A 24,405-nucleotide genomic window follows, 5' to 3' on the forward strand; every position below is an offset into this window, starting at 1 on the left:
TAATTTCTGGATTCAGGAATAATTAGGAATTATTAGGAGAATTTCCAGGTTGCAGTCTGGAAACTTAATGGTTCTTCTTTTTCTTTTTCTTTTTCTTTCTTTCTTTCTTTCTTTCTTTCTTTCTTTCTTTCTTTCTTTCTTTCTTTCTTTCTTTCTTTCTTTCTTTTCCTCCTCCTCCTCCTCCTCCTCCTCCTCCTTCATGACTGGAAACTTGTTCTTGTATTTATAAATGGAATTATTCCATGAAGTATGATGAATGCAGACCCCATGCTTATACTGGTAAGAAAAGAAATCCTCGCAGTGCTTCTTAAATTCTTAATACCATGAAACAAATGATAGCTACTATTGTCTGACCACTCTGTGGGCAGTGGAATTTTCTGCTTGCAGGTGTGGTGTTTAATCTTTTCCACCAGAACCAGCACCACATGAAGACTGTTTAGAAATAGCTAAGCCAACTCGGTCATTATCTCGGTCAAAGACTGAGTAGTATCGTCGGAGGAAAACATCTCCCAGGATCCAGAGTGGTCCTGTGGGTTTGGGGATGTCGAGGATCATGAATCCACTGATGCAAGCAGTCACTTTTGCTTGGGTCACCTGTGGAAGAAAGAAGACACCTGGATGATGGGCTTATGAACTTCAAGGTTTCACATTTTCATCACTGCAGATCTTTCCCCTCAGGATAACAAGGGCCCTTGCTGATCCATGACAGCTGAAGAAGACAGGAACTCATAGATTTTTCCTCTCCTCAACTTCTTGCACAATTCATAATCAAAGATGCCATCAACTGAACGTTCAACTTTATGGGGACATGGCCACATCCAGTGAGGTCCCAATGACAACCTTTGATCCCTTAAACATGATTGGGGTCTAATCCTACTGGAGGGTGCCAGACTGGGGTATGCTGGGGTAATTATGCTGGGGTAATTATTTCTTGGAAACATGTATTTGTCCTGATTTCCAGCTATTCATTTATATGTTGCTCGAGAACAACAACAAAACTGCATATTACTGAAAGTCTCCCTTGCCTACCCACCCCCAAAAACAGGTAAATAAAGTTTCCCCAGGATGATCCAGTGATATTTTATTATTTTAATCTAGACTCTGGATTGGAAGGATTTACAGGAAATGTGAACTGCTTATGAGCACTTGTCCCTTTTGTGAAGCCTTCAAAGTAACTTCAAATGTTGTCACCAAAATTTGATGGAATTGTTTTCCATTTCGTCTTATATTTTATATCATTAAACCTCCCCATTTTTTTTAAAAAAAATGGCCAAGTTGGGTGGAGAGAATCCCTAATGACATCATGTTGTATTTTCTGGTTTCATTGATTTTTTTAATTTGTAAAATGAAATATGGTCTCTGGAGGAACAAATCTTCTGCCCTAGATCTTATAGAACCTTCCTTTCAGTATTCATGATATTATGAGGAGATCAGGATTCCACTGGTTCCAGATTTCCATAGGGTGCAGTAAAAAAAAAAATCAAGATGGGGTCTGTGACAGTGGGATTGATTTTATGTGTGTTGGGCCACTATCTTGACATTTTTCTTCATACTTTGTGGACACCTTGGCTTCAAAATATGCTCAGCCAACACTGCTATATTTGGGGACCTCCAGTTGAGTAGGATCTTAATCTTCTGCCCTGGTCATGATCTGGTTCCATCATCAAGACATTCTAATCCAGGGAACTGCATCACAATTTCAATCTTAAAATCTTGGGAAAATTCTTCACTTACTGGAGGCTCACTCCTAGGTAGTACCAGCAAAATGGTAACTATGCACTTTCACCTTAACAACAAAGTAGCATACGAAGCCTCAAAGCTCTACTTAAACAACTTACTCCCCTATAATCCTATAATCCAATGTTACTCCAAGTTGGTCCAAACTCTCTCCTGTAAAATACACCTGGAGAATATAATGGCAAAATAACATATTCCAGAAATTATGTGGAACTAAATGGGGAATTTCAGCTGCCACCCTCAGGACATCAGCACTAGGGTTGGTATACTCTGGAGCTGAAAACAGCTACTTAATATTACTTAAGAGCCTTGGTGGCGCAGTGGTTAGAATGCAATACTGCAGGCTGCTTTTGCTGACTGCTGGCTGCCTGCAGTTCAGCAGTTCAATTCTGACCAGCTCAATGTTGACTCGGCCTTCCATGCTTCCAAGGTCAATACAATGAGGACCCAGATTGTTGGGGGCAAAATGCTGACTCTGTAAACCACTTAGAGAGGGCTGTAAAGCACTGCGAAGCGGTATTGAAGTCTATGTGCTATTGCTATTGCTAACAGCTGCCATACTAGTAAATCAGATACCAGACTCAACGACATTATAAGTGAATGTGTTAAAATCACTCCAAATAGCTAGCATCCTGATCTAAGCGATATAGCACCACCAGCTTTACGAAGGCAAGGTGCAGTAGTGAGACAATACAGACAAAATAATGAGCAACTCATTCCTATCAATAGTGTTGCAGCCGGAAACTTCAAATCCAGGAAGCCCCCATTGGCACTTATACAACATCTGCCCAACAACTTTAACATCGATTCCCAATGGAAAGCTAAGTGGGCTGCTGAACGCCCAAACCTAGGAAAGCATATAAATGACCCCACAAAAAAGGGGCAGCCTTTGAACTAGCATGTCAGCAATGGACAATCCTGAATAGGATTCTCACCTCACATGGTGTCTGCTGGGACTCTCTGTATAAATGGGGCACAGTATCCTCCCCTCAGTGGAACTGTGTGTCCCACGTCAAACTGTACATCTCATTGTTCAATCACACGGCGATTAATATTTATTTGTGTTTATATGTAAAGTGTACACATACACGCATACACACACAATCTGCAAATTATTCTAAAAATTTGAATCCCAGGTATATTCATTTGTAAAAAGGTATACTAAAACACTGATCTCCGGGACAAAAAAGTTTTATTAAAATACTAAGCTTTCATTAGCAACTGCTATCGTTTGACAATGCTAGTGGAGATCAGTGTTTTAGTATATCATAGTGGTATTTGAACATAGACTTTTTTAACATTTATATTTTATTGTGATTTATTAATCTAGGTCAGGGGTAGGCAACCTTGGCTCTTTTATGATTCGTGGACTTCAACTCTCAGGAATTCTGGGAGTTAAAGTCCACGAGTCATGAAAGAGCCAAGGTTGCCTGCCTCTGATCTAGGTGTAATGTTAATATATATTTCTAATTCATGTATGCTATGCTATATTCTAAATAAATAAATAATAAATTTTCAGTGTAAATTGAATTAAGCCTCGCATTGGGAGAAGAAAAACAAACACAAGAAGATGTGTTTTTCCGGCTGTCTATTAAGACGCCCACCCCCACCCCCCATTTTCCCGCGTGCCTCTTATTGGCTTAGCTCACCTGAAGAGTGTATTCTTTGGGGGTCAGGGTGTAGGGTCTGCCATCAAGATGAAAGGTGACACTGGGCATCTCAGATAATTTCTGGCAATCTACTATGTACTGGGAGAAGGAAAGGGAGATTGGCATGAAGAAAAAGAAAAGGTTTGATATCACTCTCACAAAAGTGCTGGGTTTTTCTCTCTCTCTCTGTCTCTCTCTCCTGGGCCAATTGCTTGCTGATTCCCATCACACACGCTGCCTGAGACAGGTGGGGAAAAACTGTCACAGTGCAGCCTGAGCTGCTGTTGAACATGACAACCTTAGTTTCTTAGTTTTTCTCTTCCCTGTCAAGTCCGGCAAAATGCAGCATGTGACATAATGCCATCGTGCAGTGACTTTGCTGCCGGCAGGAGAAGGAACATCCAAAAGCAATGCCTTCAGGCCACTGAGCCCATTTCAATGCCCCTTGCAGACCTCAAGGAAATTCTTCTAAAAGGGAATCCTGCATGGTGTCTTGTCCACAATGAGCGTGTTTGTCGGAAATCGGAAGTATACAACCAGTTTCCAGCAAAAAAAGTCATAAATCGCAGTCATGTGACCTTGGGCTGCTGCAAATGCAGGCTGGTTGCCAAGCACCCGAAATGCAATCAAATGACTGTGGGAGACGTGGGCAATCACCCAAAGTTCGAATCCGGGTCAAAAGTATCTTGTACCATCGTAACTATGAACGGTTGCTAAACAACTATTCATAAGACGAGGACTACCTGTATAAAGTCTTTAAATCCCATTTCAACATTTTTTTTCCAATATTTTTTTCTATGTCTGCAATCACAAATCTCCTCCATCATTTCATCTTGAAGAGTGCAAAGTTTTAGCTTTGCAAACCTTCTACTCAAGCTTGAGTACTGAAAATAGAGACAAGCAATACTATATTGATGGCATTGGAGCTTCATGGAGGAGGGGAAGGAAGACCCATACAGGTGTACCTTGGTACTCAACTGCTTTGAAACTCATCAACTTGGACGATCGAATTGGACAATCATTTAATTATGAGCCAGCAGTGTGCGACAGCAGCCAAAAAAACTAATACAACCCTTGGTTGTATAAACAGAGGCATAGAATCAAAATCACATGGAGTATTAGTACCACTTTATGAAACCTTAGGAAGGCCACACCTGGAATACTACATCCAGTTTTGGTCACCACATTACAAAAAAGATGTTGAGACTTTGGAAAAAGTGCATAGAAGAGCAACTAAGACGATCGAAGGCCTGGAGATTAAAACATATGAAGAACAGTTGTAGGATTTGGGTATGGCCAGTCTAGAGAAAAGAAGGACTAGGTGGGACATGATAGCAGTATTCCAGTATTTGAGGGGCTGCCACAAAGGGTCAACTTATTTTCCAAAGCACCAGAAGGCAAGACAAGAAACAATGGATGGAAGCTAATCAAGGAGAGAAGCAACCTGGAATTAAGGAGAAACATCCTAACAGTGAGAACAATTAACCAGTGGAACAGCTTGCCTTCAGAAGTTGTGGGTGCTTCATCACTGGAAGTTTTTAAGAAAAGACTGGATAGCCATTTGTGTGAAATTGTACAGGGTCTCCTGCTTGAGCAGGGGGTTGGACTAGAAGACCTCCAAGGTCCAGCTCTGTTTTGAATTGAATTGAATTGAATTGAAATGGTACTCAAAGTATTTTGACGTGAAAATTTTGTCCTAGTACTCATTGTTTGTTTGATACTCAATGCACAAACTAGAACTTGTCAGTAACAGCTGCCTTGTGACCCATTGCATTATTCCTTATGGGAAAATTTTATTTGATACTTATTGTTTTTGGTACTCCCAGAACCAATTAATGATGAGTACCAAGGCACCACTGTAGAAGGAAAGAGACAGTGAACACCCACACACACATTCCCTCCCCCAGGATTCCTAACAGCACCACTTTAAGGAGTAACATTTGACTAATATTAGACTACACAGATGTATTTGCAGACCCATTAAGTTTGAATAAAAGCTGAGTTTGGCTTCAGCCCCTGAAAATGGGGCTTGCTGTGATTGTTCTGTTCTGTGTCATGTTTCTTGATTGTTCTAGAATGAGGAGGAATGTCAGTCTGCCATTGGCAGATCAGCTGCAAAGCAAAAATGCAAAGTCTGCGATGGGCAAATGTGCTACTCTTGGGCCTCAGGGGGGAGCTTTCCATCCATCTGACTTTCAATTTTTAAATATTCTTTTAATGAAATTATATAAACCAGGGGCAGACATACTGCGAAGCAAAACGCCTGCCTCTAGAACCGTGTTTCTCAATTATGTCAACTTTAAGATGTGTGGACTTCATCTCGCAGAATTCCCCAGCCACCATGGCTGGCTGGGGAATTCTGGGAGCTGAAGTCCACACAACGTACAGTTGCCAAGGCTGAGAAACACTGCTAGCATCATCATTATTTCCAAGAAACCTTTTGGGCAATAGTTGGGGCATCATTTGCCAGCATGCTGTTCCAAAATGAGCTGGGAAATAAGGTTTTGGATCTCTAAAAAAGGGTGGCCAGAGCAGAGCCCTCTGCAATATGCCATTTAGGGAATAGACAAGATGCAGCAACTATTTTGAGACATTGTCCATAGGTACTTATTGGTCCCCAAAAGCTGCCTATGGTAGTAAAATAATGAAATCAAGGCTAGGGTTATCAGATCTGGGTTGCAAATATTTGAAAGACCACCAGGTCACAGTGATTGAGACACCCACTTGCTCCTGTCTAGTGGTCATCTGGGATTTTGCAGCCCAGATGTGGTTGTTCTAGGAACAATCTCTTCCTTACCTGTCCACCAAAAGCATGTTGAGCACCAATAGCTTCGTTCAGAGCCTTTATGTCCGTGCTTGGCCCCGTAATGAGAGAGGTCCCAGTGTCCACAATGCCTTGGCAACCGTCCTTGCAGATGGTGGATGAATTGGTTTTTTCAAGCACGTTCCATGGCCAACATGCCTTCTCCTTGGGTTGTTTTTGTTTCTCTATGGTTATCCTAAACAGAGTGTTTGGGAAAGGACAGGGATTTGAAACTTGATTAAGATTGGGGGAGAAGGCTCAGTGGGAGGCAAGAGAAAGTGTCAGAACATTAGAGGCGGAGAGGCTACACAATTTGGAGAGTTTGCACTCAGCAATTTCTTCCAGACTAAGGTCCAGTTCTCTTGCCATAGCAGAGGAAGTGGAGGGACCGAATCTGTACAGATAATCTTTGACTTACAGCCTCAATTGGGATTTTAGTCGTTATGTGAATTGCACCTCATTTTACAGCCTTTTTGCTACAGTCGTTAAGCAAATCACTATGGTTGTTAAGCAATATTGAGTTTGTTGGAAGCCCTCTGAAAAGGTCACATATATGAGCCAGAAGTGTGCTGGCAGCTGCCAAAAAAGCCAACACAGTTCTAGGCTGCATTAACAGAGAGATGGAATCAGTGGTGGGATTCAAATATGTGAACAACCTGTTCTCTGTGTGGATGCCATTTCCGGAAGTTCATTCTGGGCCTGGGCAACAAAAAATTAGCTACCGGTTCTGCTGAACTGGTGGGAACCGGCTGAATCCCACCACTGGATAAAATCAAAATCATGTGAAGTGTTAATACCACTTTTTTAATGCCTTAGTAAGGCCACACTTGGAATACTGCATCCAGTTTTGGTTACCACGATGTTAAAAAAACGTTGAGAGTCTAGAAGGAGTACAGAGAAGAGCAACAAAGATGATCAGGGGATTGGAGTCTAAAACATATTAGGAACAGTTGCTGGAATTGGGTATGTCTAGTTTAATGAAGAGAAGGACTAGGGGTGACATGATAGCAGTGTTCCAATATCTCAGGAGCTGCCACAAAGAAGAGGGAGTCAAGCAATGGATGGAAACTAACCAAAAAGAGAAGCAACCTAGAACTAAGGAGAAATTTCCTGACAGTGAGAACAATTAACCAGTGGAACAACTTGCCTCCAGACATTGTGGATGCTCCAATACTGGAAGTTTTTAAGAAGAGACTGGACAGCCATTTGTCTGAAATGGTATAGGGTTTCCTACCTGAGCAGGGGGTTGGACTAGAAGACCTCCAAGATCCCTTCCAGCTCTGTTATTCTAATTCTATTCTATTCTGTTCGGTTCTGTATCATATGACTCTGGGATGCTACAACCTTTGTAAATACATGATGGTTGCAAAGTGCCCTTAGTTTGATCATGCAAGTCCAGAGACGCTGCAACAGTTGTAATGGTGAGGACTAGTTGCACATCACTTTTTTCAGTGTCATTATAACCTTGAATGGTTGTTAAATGAATGGTCATAGTCCTTGGAGTATCTGTATTTGGACTGTGTCACTTTCAGAGTCTGCTGGGAACCTTGTCTGACTGTCTGCTGTTTTATTCCAAAACCAACCACTGCTTTCATCCTGCATAGATCAGTGTGTTAGGGAAGAGGGTGTAGCCTCATCTTCTTGTTGATGTGGTAAATTTTCATGCCCTGGAATCACATCGGATTAGCCCTCAGCTAAATCCAAATGTAAATTGGCCACATTATCTGCAGTTCATAGAATCAAAGGAGCTTTTAAAGCATAGAGCTGGGTCATTGCAAACTGACCTTTTTTAAATTTAAAATGTGATTGTTCAAATTAAGCAATTAGCATAAACATGGGGTGAGCCAGCCCAGAAAGATCAATGGCAGCAACTTCCTTTCATTAACACCGTTAATATTTGGGGAGAAGGAACAGAGGACAGGACTGGTGGTTGGGGAGACAAAAATAACTCTGCCCAGTGCAGGTCAGATGATTGACAACCCTGGCCTCTGTTAGTAAGGATGACCAAAGCATTTTAGAAGAAAACAGTATATCAGGTGAGGTGTAACAGAGAAAGTGAAAGAGTGTCTGTCTTTTCTACAGATGGGCTACAAAAGAATCAGTTTGATCCAGCGATTAAGGCACCAGGTTAAAAACCAGGAGACTGTGAGTTCTAGTCTCATCTTAGGCAAGCAAACTGGCTGAGCGACGGTGCCAGTGACTTTCCCTCTTAGCCCCACCAACCTCACAGGATTTTGTTGTGGGGAAAATAGGAGGAGGAAAGAGTATTATGCATGTCTGTTGCCTTGAGTTACTTTTAAAGAATTAAAAGTGGGATGCAAATCTAATAAATAATGGTTTCTACACAGAGTCCCTAATGAATCTCTTATACATCTGCTCCAGCTGAAATAGGGCTTGTGCTAAGGCAGGATGTACAGTCCTGGATAAAATTTTCTCTTTCACCCATCATCTTGACACTTTCACCCAACCTTGGTGTCCTTCAGGAAGGTGAAAGGTTACCCAGAATTCTAAGCGGCAGTACAGGATTTATGGAATTCAGTCCATACATTTGAGGGCGATTAGGCTGGGGAAAGGTGCTCTACCTAGTCTGCCTTTTTCTATGCTTCCGTTATCAATCTGGTGCTTTTGGATTACAATACCCATCTCCCCAGATTGACCAGGCAGTCCACCAGATCTGGTGAGAACACTAGGTGGGGAAAACTGTGCTTAGTGATCAGAGAACACAGCTGGAGGGACTGCTTGCTCCTTTCTGATGCCTTTAAGCTCTGGCAGGAATATCATGTAGGACAAAGAAAAGAAGAAAATAGCACAATAAAAAGGATCGCAGACCTGAATGTCTTTTTTTTAAATACTACAGCATTGCCCTCTAGTGTTGAGGAGTGTCATTGCAAGCAGCTAAACTCAACTGGCACCAATAATTATGTATTTACAGGTAGTCCTTAAATTACAACCGTTTGTTTAGCGACTGTTCGAAGTTACAGTGGCATTGACAAAAGTGACTTATGACTGGTTCTGATATTTATGACCGTTGCAACATCTCCATGATTAAAACCTGATTAAAATTTTGGCACTTGACAGTCACATGATTAAAATTTGGGCACTTGACAAACAGCATGTATTTATGATGATTGCAGCGTCCTGGGATTCTAGGATTGTCATCTGCAACTTTCCTAGGAAGTTTGTGACAAGCAAAGTCAATGGGGAAAACCAGATTCGCTTAAAAACCATATTTTACTTAACTGCAGTGATTCACTTAACAACCGAATCAGCAAAAAAGGCCATAAAATGGGAAGACACTCCCTCAACAACTGTCTTGCTTAGCAATGGAAATGTTGGCCTCAGTTGTGATCGTAAGTTGAGGACCACCTCTCATTTTCTCCAAGCAGATGTCCTCTGAGGTGTTTAGGTGTGTACGTTAGTCCACAAAATAATAATTTCTCACATGTGTGGCAATCCAGTAGGGCAGGGGTCTTCAAACTTGGCCCTTTTGTGACTTATGGACTTCAACTCCCAGAATTCATCAGCCAGGCATGCCTGGCTGAGGAATTCTGGGAGTTGAAGTCCACAAGTCACAAAAGGGCCAAGTTTGAAGACCCCTGCAGTAGGGGGAATCTAAAGACGTACTTACTTGTCCATCTTGATCTGCCAGTAGGCTTTGCGGGACACTGGGATGTAGTGAAGCTTTCCCACATAGGCGTTGTGATTGATGCCTCCGAAAATAACTTCACCTCCATTTTCTTCTGGTGAGGTCTTGTTGGTGCTAAGAGAAAGGTTGCAAAAGTTTTTTTTTTTAAAAAAAGCTGTCTTAAGCCCCAGTGTCATTTACTGCAAGAAAGTTCCCTTTTCCAAGATGGCCAAAGGTCTTGAGATTTTAATGGCTGCAGAAAGGACCAATTATGGTACACGGAGCAGGTTAACTTATCTCAACTCTTTTCCTGATTGTGTGATAAGCTGCACCCAATTTTAAGTGTGTCTAGTGTCTAGGGGATAGGAATAGAAATCAGGACAATACTGAAACATTTTGGAAAATTAAAAGCCCAATTCAGCAATTTCCTTTCCTGGTTTTTGTTTGTTTACCCTTACTAAGGCTTTACCTCAGGGTGTCAAACTCACAACGTCACGTGACGTGTCACAACATATCACGACTTTTTTTCCATTACCAGCAATAGGGTGGGCACAGTTTGACTATGATGCGTCCGGCCTGTGGGTCGGCAGTTTGACACCTCTGCTTTACGTGCCTGTGCTAGTTCTATCATGGCTATCCAGCCACCCACCCCACTTCCAATATTCCATTCCTCTATTCCAATGTTTTTCTAAGTTGGGCACTTTAAGCCTGCTGCCTGAGGAATTCTGGGGACCACATCTTAAAGTGACTTCAGTTTGAAAAACACTGCTCTTCTCCATTAATAGTCTCTAGTTAGCACCACTGTACCTGAGCTGCACAAATTCACACAGCCACTAGATGGTGGTAAAGAGGCAATTCTTTACTTGAGCATAGTGAAGAAAAAAAAATCCAGTGAGAGTGTCATTTCTTTCTCCACAAAGTCAACTATCCCATTAGCTGAAAAGAGGGAAGGGAAGCATTAATCCTACCCTCCCTGCATTCTTTGACAGTTCCAAAGGAAATTGCCTTCCAGCTTAAAAAATAAAGTTTAAAAACGGCAAAAAAGTACTAACCATTTGATCAAATTATTTAATCAAAGTAACCTTTAGCAAAGGTTGGTAGCATGCTTAATTTTGCCACCAGAAATCAGAGAAGTAACAGGAGTTCACAAAGATTAGTTCCTGTCTTGAACACTCTTTCTTCCATAAAAAAAACAGAGGAATATCCTCCATAGCTATTGTCAGAAGAATAATTTGGGGTTTCAAATGGGGCTGGGGTAGCGCAAGAATAAATAAAAATGAAATCCAAAGAGCTGTGAGGAAAGGAAAAATATTTATTCCCCAAAGCAAAAAGTTTGCCTTTAGGGGCAGCTGCAGAGAAAATGGGTTCAGAGACATTGTTTCATAGGGGAGCTTGTCCTGGATGTGGAAGTGTGTGCGTGCTGATTCTAGGGTAACTCTTGAGGGGTGTGGGCATGTGTGGGTGCTGACCCCAGAGAAGGGGTTGACTAAATCAAATGATGTGGGTTGGGTCTGAACCTGAGCATTTGTCAGGTTCAGACCCTGAGCATTATAATTTGAACCTGAGCATTATAATTATGTTTACATTGTGTTAATAGAGTTTTGTGTGTTTGCTTGTATGTGTTTACAAAGTGAAATAAGTGTTTAATTCTTATGTTTGCCTAAGTTTAAAGAATTTTGGAGGCTATAAATCAGTAACTTTGTGGAGATCTGAGTCAGTTAATATATATTCCCTATGCAATATTTCTAACGCATTATAGCATTTATAAATTATTCCCACACTATTCAGGACAACATTATTGATTCTTATTTGATAGATTTCAAAATTAAGTCCAGATGTTGCACACAGCCCTGGATCAATACCATCATGTGTGATGACAAGAAGTATAACGACCAGGTTGCATAACAAGCCAAAACAGGTGCCTGTTGAACTGGCATTGCTCCTATTTCTGAGAAAGCTTGGTTTTGTTATACTACAAGGAAAGTTTGTTTTATTTCTTTATGTCTAATTTTTACCTTACTCTTTTTTCACATCATAAACTTCAAATTCTAGAGCAGTGTTTCTCAATTTTGGCAACTTTAAGATGTGTGGACTTCAACTCCCAGAACTGAACCTTTAGCTACTTTAAGATGTGTGGACTTCAAGTCCCAGAATTCCCCAGTGAGCATGCTGGCTGGGGAATTCTGGGGCTTGAAGTCCAGATATCTTAAAATAGCCAAGATTTAGAAACACTGTTCTAAGGCTCCCAATAAGGCGCTTATTGAATCCTGATAAGAGTGAGAGCTACTTATCTTCATTTCAGTGTGATATCTGGGGGCAAAAAGCAGAACAGAAATCATACAGGGAGGAGTCAACCGGGCCACAAAAGGAGAAAAAGAGGTTCTCAGCAAACAAAGTGTAGTCTACAAGGACAATCTGACAGGAGGGGAAAGTCACAGGAATAAATGGAAATGCAGAGTTTGAAAAACTTATAAAAAGTGTGGAGTTGTGAATGCAAAGAGAGCACCTTGGCCTGTGAATCTAAAACCTGGGCTGGACAAATGGAGTCTGGAAGAGACGGCAAGGAAAATGCAAAGAAAATGGTTAGGTAGTGAAACAACCTGAGTCAATAAAAAGGAATCAGAGATTGAGTAATTAGTAATCAGATCAATACTTGCTTGGGCGAGCCAAAAATGAGTGGACCCTGAACTTGTGGGAAAACACTAGAAAGAAAGAAAAAATCAAGTATGTGTAGTCCTTGACTTATGACCGCAGTTGGGACCAGAATTTCCATTGCAATTGTTAAATTGCACCTGAATTTACGACCTTTTTTGCCATGATTAAGTGAATCACTGCAGTTGTTAAGTGGATCATGCAGTCATTAAGTGAATCCAGCGACAACCCCCCCCCCATTATCTTTGCTCATCAAAGCCAGCTGGGAAAGCCACAGGGGGTGATCACACGAGCCTTGGACAGGGGGTAGGCAACCTTGGCTCTTTTATGACTCGTGGACTTCAACTCCCAGAATTCCTGAGCCAGCATAGCTCTCAGGAATTCTGGGAGTTGAAGTCCACGAGTCATAAAAGAGCCAAGGTTGCCTACCCCTGACCTGGGATGCTGCAACTGTTATAAATATATGCCAGTTGACGCAATGGTTATAAATTGAAGGACTGGGAGTAAGTCGCTTTTCTCGGTGCTATTGTAATTTTGAAAAGTTGCTAAATGAATGGTGGAAAGTCTACCTGTAATCAGAAATATTACTCTCTGTTCTGCCAGAAGAGTCAAAAGGTCTACACAGGACCTCAAAACTGCATTGCCCAAACAACAGGTAATAAAATGGGGAGAGCTTTGACTGTAGTGGCAGCAGTTTTTGATCCCTGTCCCTGGAGTTCATCCCTGCTGTGGACCCACCGCCAGGGAGGTGGAGCAGGGAGGAAATCAACCTGATGGGCCAGTTGGAGAGAAAGAGGACTCAGCCCAAGAGACATGAGGAGCCGTCCTCCAGAGCAGATGGCTGAGAGAGTGGCTGCTGGAACAATATTTTCTTGCTTGGACTACAATTCCCACTATAGGTAGCCCTTAACTTATTCAAAGTTATATGAGAGATTTCCCCCCCCCCCCCAAAAAAAAGATATTTACAACCTGGCTCTGAAGTTCCAAGTCACATGGCCATACGTTAGGTGCTCAGCAACTGGCTAGCATTTATGGCCACTTGCAAAATCCTGCATTTTACGACATTTTTGCTGAAAACCGACTTCTGGCCCATAATGAACAATGGGTTCGCTTTATAACTGATATGTTCGCTTTATGACCACAGCATTTGCTTTACCACCACCACATTCATTTAATGACCACTGCAAAAAAAGATCATTAAAAACAGGCCTGTTGACATGATGGCCTGTTTTACAACCATTATGACTTACAATTGTAATGGGCAGGCTCCATTACTGTCATAAGCTGAGGACTACCTGATAATTGTGTACTGTAAGGTGTTTTGAAATCTTGAATTGCTCTTGGTGAGTCATTTGGAAGCAGACTATTAAATCAATTACAAAACAAACTCTATCCTCCTGGATAGTTGTGATAGGTGGTGTATTCCCACACATCTGGAAGATACTAAGTCAGAAGCTTGATCTTTATCTTTATGCAGGAAGGAAGGAGGGAAGGGAGGGAGGGAAGGGAGATGGGAGGGGAAGGGGAGAGGAGAATAAGGTGCGAGGGAAGGAAAGGAGTGAGGGAGGGAGGAAAGAAGGGAAGAAGGGATGAAGGAAAGAAGTAAGATGGGAGGGGAAGAAGGGACGGAAGGGGAGAGGAGGGGAAGGTGGGAGGGAGGGAAGGAACGAAGGAAGGAAGATGGGAGGGGGGGAGGGAGAGGAAGAGGGATACAGAACCAGTTCTGAGCTACTAGTTTGATGTGACTTTAAATCTATCTTTTCAATCAGTCATTTTACACCCTACTGAACTAAGGCTGACATTGTTCAGAAAGAGCAGAGAATGTTTCCTGTAGCACAAGACTATATAGGTTGGATGCCAATTGCTGAAGATAAGGAAGGGACACCCCCCTCCCCAACTTTCATAAAAAATGAATCCCAGGGGATGGGGCTTTGGACAATATCAGTGAGGAGGTGATGTCGATAGCAGAGAGGTCCATACTTGCAAAGATGGAATGAGAAGACATTGTTTTTCAGAAGTTTCGCCTTCATCATGTTATCAAAGGGTGGGGTGATGTTGTTTACTGAGATGGAGGGATAACCCAGTCCCATGATACCGTCAAATTTGGCAGCCACAAAAACCAAGCCTGGCAAATCGGTAGCCTCAGCAAAGGTCTGGTTCTTAACGGTGACGTTGCCAATCTGAAGAGAAAGAAAATACACAGCATTTTGTCTTCTGTTTCAGCTATCAACGGGTGAATATGAGGTATGGACAAGTGCAATGAAAACCGCCTTATTTTTATGTGCATCATATGATCAGTTAATCCAGCTATATGATTTATCAAAGTTTCCTGCAATGTATACAGTATAAAAATGGGCAAAGTCTCAATCAAGCCTTCATAACCACCATCTTGACTTTATCACATCTGGTAGACATCCTAACCTTTTTTTACATACAGATAATTTTATTATTATTTAAGTATCATCAATCTGATCCTCCACTAATCAGGAGTTATGGTTTTCAGTGTTTTAAAAAATGAGCAGGGATATCCATACGGGGTAGTCAAAAAGTCAAGATGGCAGAGATGATGTGAGATTGAAAAACAGGTGGTGCTATTGTGGCTGCCATCTTGATTTTTTGACCACACCTTCTTATGGTTCCCCCAAAATGATGCCGGAGTCCACATTTTGGCCAAACACCAGTGTCTCGCAATAGCTGATATCTTAAGGATGCGTGAATCTGTAGCCTGATTATTTTTATTTAGAGTAATGAAAAAAACCTGCAAACATTTCAAAGCTGCTTCTTTGTCCTGATCACAATACGCCTTCAATAAAAATTAAAGGTTGTCTAGGAATTGAAGAGAAACCACTTCTTTCTATCTTAAATCGCATATTGCAGACATGAGACTTGGCGTGGGAAAGAGAATATAAGATAAATGGTATAGAAATCTCATTCAGAAGAAAACTGAATTTTATCTTGAGGAAAAGAAAATATGCTCTTGTATTTTCTTCTTAACCCCTCCCCTCCAACATTAAGCCAACTTCTTTCTGAGAACCAGATTCTGTCAACTTCCTGTACTCACCCTGAGAACATCCTGGCTTACGAATCCCTTAAGGCTACCGCTTCCATAATGAATTTCAAATTTGCTTTTATCGTCCTTGTGGGTGCAGGAAAACAGGGAATGGTAATGTTTGTGTACCCCTGATGGAAAAAAAAACCCCCAAACAGTTAATTGTGTACAGAGAACAGATTGGGCCAGGACTTCCCTTCCCTCCCTGTTAAGCCTACTTTATGGCTTATACCACTGATGTTTCCCAACATACAATGTATAATATATTGGCAAAACATAAGAGTACAGGTAGTTGTGGTATGGTCACAATTTTTTTTCCAAAAAATAACCCAGTCAACTTGGATGCAAAAGATTTTATTTGCATAGAACTTTCCCCTAACTGGGTTATTTTTTGAAAAAAAATTGTGACCATACCACAACTATCTGTAGTACTCAACTGGGCAAGCAGTTACATAGTGAGGTGGATAGTATGCTCCTATCAACCTGAGGGCTCCCAAAATTATACATTCAGTATAATTACATTTTTTCCTAGAGATCTTGATGAAGGTTGTAATTGTTATGGGCCACAACCAGGCCATCCATACCTAACCTTGCCTGTCCTACCAGGGAGAACCCTGATGGGAGAAATGAAGCCCACACCGTGACACTAGTTTCCTTCCTTGGGTCTCAGTTTTGACACAAGGTCAGGTCCATCCATGATCAAATCAAATCATGGATGGTTCTGCTCTGATTTTAAGCTGACCTATCTTTCCAGGAGAGAAAAGCATTCCACTCCAAATCTTCCCTGGTGTTGGGGTCATACATTACTTTGGCTTCTTTGATTTAATGTTGCATGTGAACCAAGCCAAATTTTCCCATGATGAAACTGCTCTCTTACCACTAAGTTGACAACTGGGGAGAATTTGTCTAACCAAGTAATCCTTCTATTTCTCCAAGAGAGGAATGGATTACTGCAACAATGGTTATATCTCTAATTTTCTCTACTACTGGTTCATTCTACTCTCATGTCAGTTTGTGATTTTAAGAAAAGCCTGCGTAACATTTTGGATGCATTAGCATGCACGTTTCTCTTGAGCAACCCCTCCCCATGCATCTCCACTCTATTCTCGAGAATCAATGGAGGGTTTTATGTCTTACAGCATGCCAAATGTATCAGGCAACATTTGGAAGAAGGCACCCACAGGTTGGATGAGCCAGTATCAAAGACGACGTTGAAGCATTGTTTAGGGGTTCCAAGACAGATTTGCCCATAGTATTGTGCCTGGGGTATAGCAAGAAAAGAAGGGGGAAAAAAGGTCAGCATTTTTGTAATGACTTGAGTCAACATCTTTATCTATTTGTTTATCATTTTTAAATAGAGATGATCAATATGGTGTTGAAACAGGATTGGGGGATCCAAGTTCAGATCCTTGTTTGGTGACTTTGGAGTAGACATTCTCTCTGAGCCCAGCCTATCTCACAGGGTTGTTCCCTCTCCCATCATTGCCATGGAGGCTACTTTGATTGTCTAATGTAGCATCACTCAACCTTGGCAACTTCCAGATGTGTGGACTTTAACTGGATGAAGTCTGTATGTGCTAGTTGAGGCATCCTGGGAGTTGAAGTCCACACATCTTAAAATTGTCAAGGGTGAGAAACACTGGTCTAGAGAAAAAAAACCAAATAAAAATGTAATTGGAAATTAAGTAAATACACCAATAACAAACTCATTCTGAATGCCAATCTTTTTGTATCCAACATGGCACTCGCCAAAGGCAAAAGAGAGATATATCACCAGACACAGAAAAACTGACATTTGCAAAAGAATTCAAGTACTTCAGAAACATTAATCTTAAAGAAGAGGAAAAGGAGAAGAACAGCAAATGAGGAACAAGCACGCTCAGTAATTACACGACAAGGTCAACTGAAAAAAAAATCCATCAGCATGAGGAGGAGGAGGAGAAGAAATAAATACAGAATTCTTGAAGAGGACAGAGCAGAACTGGCTCTCCCATACAGCAACATTTAATTGACAGATTTTCAGATATTGGTCTTTTGTTTTTCAGGTGGCATCCAAAATGGGAATTAAAGGTTTTTATTTGAGTTTGCTTGATTGAGAGGACGGAATATTAAGGTTATGTAGAAGTTATCTGGAACCAAGGATTTACCCTCTTTCTAACAGTAGACATCCTTGAATCCAGCCTCATTATAGCAGGGGAAGTGGTTTTCCTTGGAGGGAATGTATGCCAAGTGTATTCTTCCATTAAGGTCACCTAAGGTCACCCCGACTACCCAGCTAAAGAGAGTAGACACCTAAATTCAGTAACAGTGATACAGGAAGATGCTGGAGATGACTGATCACCTTAACCACAACAGGAAAGGCAGGCATCATTTTAAGCTGTGTTGGAGAAGGCAATGGTCAGCCACTTCTGCATTTTAATAGGAAAAACCACATGGATAAATAAGATAAAGTGACTCAAGACATAATGTCTGGATGATGAACACCCCAGGTCAAATTGTACCTGACATACTAGTGAGGATGTTTCTGAGCACTACTTATGTTTACAATAGGGTTAGATTAGAAGTGGCCTTCTAGATGTTTAGTTGCTGATGTTGTCATGCAGGAAAAGAAAATCTGAAGCTACAAAGAAGAACTGACAGTGGGAACACGGCATGTAAGAATCATGAAGACGGAAAAGCTTAATACAGTGATATGAAATTAATTGCATATAAATAACATATTAGGCATCAGTAAATTGAAATGGATTGAAGAACCAGAAGATCATACTATTAACTATTCAGGACATGAAAAGCAAGGAAGGAATGCCTTTGCTTTCATAGAAAGGAATAGTCCTCAAATTACGACTGAAGAGGGGGCCTGACTTTTGGAATCTCAAATCTGGATTGGAAGTACCTGTCAGAGTCTGTCAGAGCTTTGAATGTCATTAAGTGACTGGTTGTAAGTAGAGGACTACCTGTACTTGGGAACAACATAACCAGTAATCAACCAGTAAATTTAATAGGATATCATGGAGAATGCTTTGATATTATGATTATCTAAGTTCATGCTCCAATCACTGAGACAGAAGAAGAAGAAGAAGAAGAAGAAGAAGAAGAAGAAGAAGAAGAAGAAGAAGAAGAAGAAGAAGAAGAAGAAGAAGAAGAAGAAGAAGAAGAAGAAGAAGAAGAAGAAGAAGAAGAAGAAGAAGAAGAAGAAGACGACGACAAGTGTAATGGTTTAATTTGAAATTTATAGATAGAACATGCAAACTAGATGTGCTAATTGTGATTGGAAGCTGCAGATATAGGAAAGAAAACACAGTTGGTTTGTATAGTCTAGGAAACAGAAATTAAGCAGGAAATTGACTTATCTCTGTCTGTCAATCCTATAATGTCTTCATTGCTAGCACAGTCTTCATACAACCAATATTGTGCAAATTCCAAATCAAATACAATAGAAAAGCAAAGCCATCCAGTTTCCATAACATAATCTTGAACATATCCCTACCCTTTAAGGAGAACATTTGAAATCCTGAACCTCATTGATCAAGTAGCCCCACAGTCATGTGATCACCTTTGCACTAAGAGATTATTCTACTAAGCATCTTTCCCCCCTATTTCCACAAATTTATATGGCAGCTGGTAGCATTCTTTTTGAAACTCAAATACTTTGGCCACCTCATGAGAAGGAAGGACTCACTGGAGAAGAGCCTAATGCTGGGAAAGATTGAGGGCAATAGAAGGGGACGACAAAGAATGAGGTGGCTGACTGGAGTCACTGAAGCAGTAGGCGTGAACTTAAATGGACTCCAGAAGATGGTAGAGGACAGGAAGGCCTGAAGGAACGTTGTCCATGGGGTCGTGATGGGTTGGACACAACCTTGCAACAACAACAAATAATTTCAAGCGGTCACCTAATAAATGGTTGTAAGTTGTGGACTACCTGTATTTAAAATGAGAGAGAGAAACATTAATACTTGTGCTATGTTAACAATGGTACCCTTAGGTAAATGTGGAAAGGATCTAAAAGGTCTAATAATAGAAGTCAATGAATGCAGTGAAAAAAATGGGACTAAACTAAATATAAAAACAGTCAAGCTAATGAAGGCCAGTTGTACGATTGACAATGTTGCTGTTGATATGCTGGATGGTTTCTGCTTTTCACCACTGAGCTAGCAATAGAAAAGTAACCCCCAAGAAATATTTCACAGGCTAGCATTTGTTAGGGTAGCAATGAAGGCTTGGAAAATATATTCATTCTGTATGCAGGGGTGTATTTATACTTACAAAAATCAGAATTGTGCTGACAAGGATTTTCTCTGTGACATGGAAATTAAAGTTGGACGCAGGGCTTTTTTTGTCATAAAACGCCCAGAACGGAGTTCCGGCACCTTTTTTTTTTTTTTTTTTTTACAAAAAAAGCACTGGATGTAGGATATAAATATTATTGATTCTTTGGAACTTTGATATTGGAGAAGATACCTGAGAATACCATGAACAGGAAGAAAACAAAGAATCCAAATTTTTCACTCAAGGCACAAATGATTGAGGCTCAAGTTGTATTTTGGACACATTAGGCAAAGACCTAGTTCTCATGAGAAGCCTTCCACCAGAAGTGGAAGAAAAAAGACAAAGGGTGACCAGGAGCAAGGAGGATAGTCTCAGTTACAACGGGACTAGGTGCACCATTAGCAGATCTATATAAGTAGTGGTTAAGAATGAGGATTAGGGTTAGCATTCAGAATAGATACTTTACGGGCAGTAAAGCACGTCCGGCCATTGTAAAATATCTCCTCCCTACTGTGGTCCTGGATTTTGAGTGCTTAGCAGCTGACTCACCTTTGCAACCAATTGCAGCACCCCATGGTCACATGACCATGTTTGCCACATTTTTTGCCAGGGCTCACTTCACTTCACTTAACTGTGGTGATTTGCTTGAAGACCACCACAGATGATGTCAAAAAAATGGGTCTGGTCACGTGGGTGCAATGACTTATGACTGGCTCTACCTGTAAGATGCCTTTGTTTAACCTAGCAACACTTACATTTGGTTAATGAGCTGGTTTATACAGTACATCACACAACATTACTATTTGTTGAAGTGTCATCCACTGAAATATTATAAGGGGCAACAACAAGCTAAGACATGAACTGTGATTTACTAAAAAAAATGACTGAATTCACACAACACACCTAACCAAAATAAAAAAAATCACTTTGTGTAGTATTTGCCCATCTGACCAGACTATAATTATTAAAATTTCAGAGTGTGCAGAAATGGATAGACTAACATTAGAAATGAAAGAAAAAGATGATTCAATTTATTTTAGAACTTGGGAAAAATTTTATCAATGGTTAAAGACACGTTAGAACTTGAAGGATTCAATATTTTAGAATAGACAACTGATTTTTAATCGAGTTCTAACTAACATTTTGATGATATGATTATTTTTCCTGATTTCCTGATTTTCATTTGTTACTTTTGATTGTTAGGATTTTCTTGAGATTTTATTAGTACTGTTTACTTAATAGATCAACATATTTGTTTACTAATTGTTTTTAATATGTTATAGTCTACGTTTTGGTAAAAATGGTTGAATATGATATTTACTCATTATTATGATCCGGACGGTAGCTTGTTTGTTGAAATATGCGATTGTACCTATCCTTATTTTACCCTAATTCCTTATTCCCTTCCCCTTCCCCTTTCCTTCCACCCCTCCCTTTACCAAACCTGTATTGTTCCTATTTTTCCTCATCTATATAAACTTAATAAAATTTTGTTTAAAAAAAATCACTTTGTGGCTTATCTCTATGGCTTGAACAAAGGCACAGTCCTTGAGACTCTATCCAGCAGCTAAGTTTCCATCGCTCATAGACCCATCCATTTATCTGGTGGATTTGTAACTTTGCTTTTCCTCCAGAAGCTCATGGTAGTTTACATAGGGTCTTTCTTCAATTTATCCCACAACAATAGCCCCATAGAGTAGGTTGGGCTGAAAGAGATTAACTTTCCATAGTTGAGGATGGGCTTGAATCTCCTCAAACTTATCCACTGATTTGACCCCCAGGTTTCGCATTTTGGCATCATACTACTTGGGTGCAGAGGCCCTTCATTTACCACTGCAATACTCTGAACTTTAACCATAAGCTTATGCCCTCTGTTAAGGAAACATACATCCATGTAGTTGTGGAGACGCTGGTGGGTGACAGAAGCAGTAGCTGGTGGCTTTCCAGTCCTTAATCCACCTCGCCTTAATACTTCAGCAATGGGAAGCCCTGACTGGCCAAACCGGTTTCGGACAGATGGGAATTTCTGCAAAGGGATCCTGCCAGGGAAAAGAAAGCAGATAGGAGGGGAGTTAAAAGTACTGGAGGATGTAATATCCTTGCCATCAGTCACCACCGTTATAATGAGTCAGTGGGCCTGGTGCTTGACAGAAATCTAGGACAGAAATCAAAAATACAGATCCTAGTAGGTTCAGGTGACTTCCCAGAGCTCTCAAGATTAGGCACATCCAAAGTTATGGGGTTTTTCCACATGGAGTTTGGATTTAAGGCACCCCTTGTACCCCTTAGCATTCTTCCTCACTTAAAATTGCATTATTTGCAGTCTCTCTCTCCCCCCCTACCGCCAAAATGCAGTCCTCTGGATGATGAAAGGTGTACAGACCTGGTCGAGGATATACAATCTACTAACTAAAATTATTTTATTCAGTCAAATGGTCCTACAGGGCAGGATTTATTGAAAAACCCATAATTAGTCAGATTTACACTATTACAGCTATGAAAAATGAAATAACGTTCTGGTTTGGGATGAAGTAAGTTCAAGCAATATATGCTTTCTTGTAGTGTATGCTGTTCTGACAGATGTTAAAGATACAAGAATAATATTTCAAAAGTAAAACAGACAAATCAATCTGTAGAGTTTATTATTTTCTTGGATTGGGATTTTAAATAATTGAATTTGAGTTATAAATTTCTTGTCCATTTGGCATTACTGTGTTTAGAACTCTGTAGGATTAGCTTGGCATTTTTCATCCAACATTCCTCAATCCTCTCTCACCTACCCACATAAGGGAATATTATCCACTAAGGTTGAGAGATCCTTACACATATAGTAAGAGATGTTTTTAATTAACACTGATACTTGGGCATCACCTACCTGTAGGCAGCAACAAGGCTGGGCAGATGAACTAATTGTAGCTACCTAGCACCTCTAATCAGTGCTGAGTTAGTCATAGACTGGTGTGCGCCAACACCAGGTTGAAACTGGGGTTGGCACCTTTGAGGAATGAAACTGTGGTGTCTTCTCCATAACTTCATGGGAGGAGCCAAACACTAGCCAATCTCTTATTTTGTATCAGACATATCTGAATTTTAGGGAGGAATATGAGACAGAACTAGTGGGTGCAAGTGGGTTATTCTGGAAGAATTGGGTCGTGTTATCAACTGGATAGTACTTATCTCTTCAACACACAGGAAAGTGTGCTAAACTGGTACCCTCCGCTCTGCTCATATGTGTTACCAAGAACTGGTTGGCAGATCTAGAAAGCTACCTCACCATATGTCTACAACACCCAGGAATTGCAGATCTCATAAATAATTGATTCTTATTACGAGGGCAATTTGGAAATAAACCTCTGTTTGGTTATCAATGACAGACACTGGCAGATACAGAACTTTTATTATACACATTAGAAAACTACAACATTACATTACTTTGCGACATAATCACCATTCAAATTGAGGCACTTGTCATAACATCTTACAAGATTTGAAACTCTTTAGTAGTAGTCGCTCGGCACCAAATCTGGGCTATAGGGCGAGGGGGTGTGTGTGATAAAAAACATTCCAACAGAACTGCTTCAAAAGTTCTTGGGTGCATCTAGCGGTGTGCGGGTGAGCATTATCGTGAACCAACACCACACCAGAAGTGGTGCCATAGAAAATCTCGCCAAATGTGAAGATGCCAAAGGAGAATGGCTAGTGAAGTTCATGGAGCGTGATTCAACCATCAATTCAGATGTCTACTGTGAAATGTTATGAAAACTCAGATGAGCCATTCAGAACAACTGTTGGGGGATGTTGACTTCCAATGGTGTTGGTTCACAATAATGCTTGCCCGTACACCGTTAGACGCACCCAAGAACTTTTGTAGCAGTTCCATTGGGATGTTTTTGATCAACCCCCCCATAGCCCAGATTTGGTGCCGAGCGACTGCTACTAAGGGATTTCAAACCTTGTAAGATGTTATGACAAGTGCCTCAATTTGAATGGTGATTATGTCGAAAAGTATTGTAATGTTGTAGTTTTCTAATGGGTATAATAAAAGTTCTGTATCTGTGAGTGTCTGTCATTGATAACCAAACGGAGGTTTATTTCCGAATTGCCCTCGTATTTTAAAGCAGGAGGGGGAATCTTGAATCAATGAGTCAGATACATCCCATGCTTAATGCTATCCAGCTCAGGCAAGTTCGTGGAGCTTGTTTTCTAAAAGAGGATCCCCCCCCCCCCCGCAAAAAAGAGGTAGAAAGTACTCCAATTCCAAGAACAAGTCCTTGATATACGACAACAATTGGCCCCAGAGTTTCTGTTATTAAACAAGAGTCATGCCGGATTTTACAGCTTTTTTGCCACAGTTGTTAAGCAAATCACTGCAGTTGTTAAACGAGCCTTGTAGTTGTTACGTGAATGCAGCTTCCCCCCCTTGACTTTGCTTGTCAGAAACCAGCTGGGAAAATTGCAAATGGCTGAAACCATCCTAAATGCATCCCAGTTGTCAAGCGCCCAAATTTTGATCACACAACCATGGGAATGCTGTGAAGGTCATAAGTGGGAGAACCAGTCATAAGTTACTTCTTCACTGCCATTGTTGAAACTAAACAAGGATTGCCTGTACTGTTTAGTT

General features: G+C 40.8%; 1 protein-coding gene across 1 annotated transcript; it reads right to left on the reverse strand.

Moving 5' to 3' along the window:
- Positions 1-396: 396 nt before the first annotated feature.
- On the reverse strand, positions 397-23,061 carry LOC107282504 (cathepsin D-like). Its single transcript, XM_029283025.1, has 9 exons — positions 23,054-23,061; positions 21,673-21,823; positions 16,653-16,776; positions 15,528-15,646; positions 14,447-14,646; positions 9,818-9,949; positions 6,184-6,385; positions 3,387-3,485; positions 397-594 (listed from the first exon to the last, which is right to left on the reverse strand). Exons 1-9 carry the CDS (start codon positions 23,059-23,061, stop codon positions 397-399), a joined length of 1,233 nt encoding a protein of 410 aa, XP_029138858.1.
- Positions 23,062-24,405: the final 1,344 nt, after the last annotated feature.

The sequence above is a fragment of the Protobothrops mucrosquamatus genome, unplaced genomic scaffold, assembly GCF_001527695.2.
Source record: "Protobothrops mucrosquamatus isolate PMUCROS unplaced genomic scaffold, P.Mucros_1.0 scaffold8, whole genome shotgun sequence".
Taxonomy (NCBI): Eukaryota; Metazoa; Chordata; class Lepidosauria; order Squamata; family Viperidae; genus Protobothrops; species Protobothrops mucrosquamatus.

What these genes read in the sequence shown, in the direction of transcription:
- LOC107282504 (XM_029283025.1), bottom strand. An exon ending in TTCTCATTCCATCTTTGCAA is followed by an intron (nt 9,950 to 14,446) that starts GTATGGACCTCT and finishes CCTTTCTCTTAG; the next exon opens with CACCAACAAGACCTCACCAG. An exon ending in AACATGCTTTTGGTGGACAG is followed by an intron (nt 3,486 to 6,183) that starts GTAAGGAAGAGA and finishes TCCTTCTCCCAG; the next exon opens with TACATAGTAGATTGCCAGAA.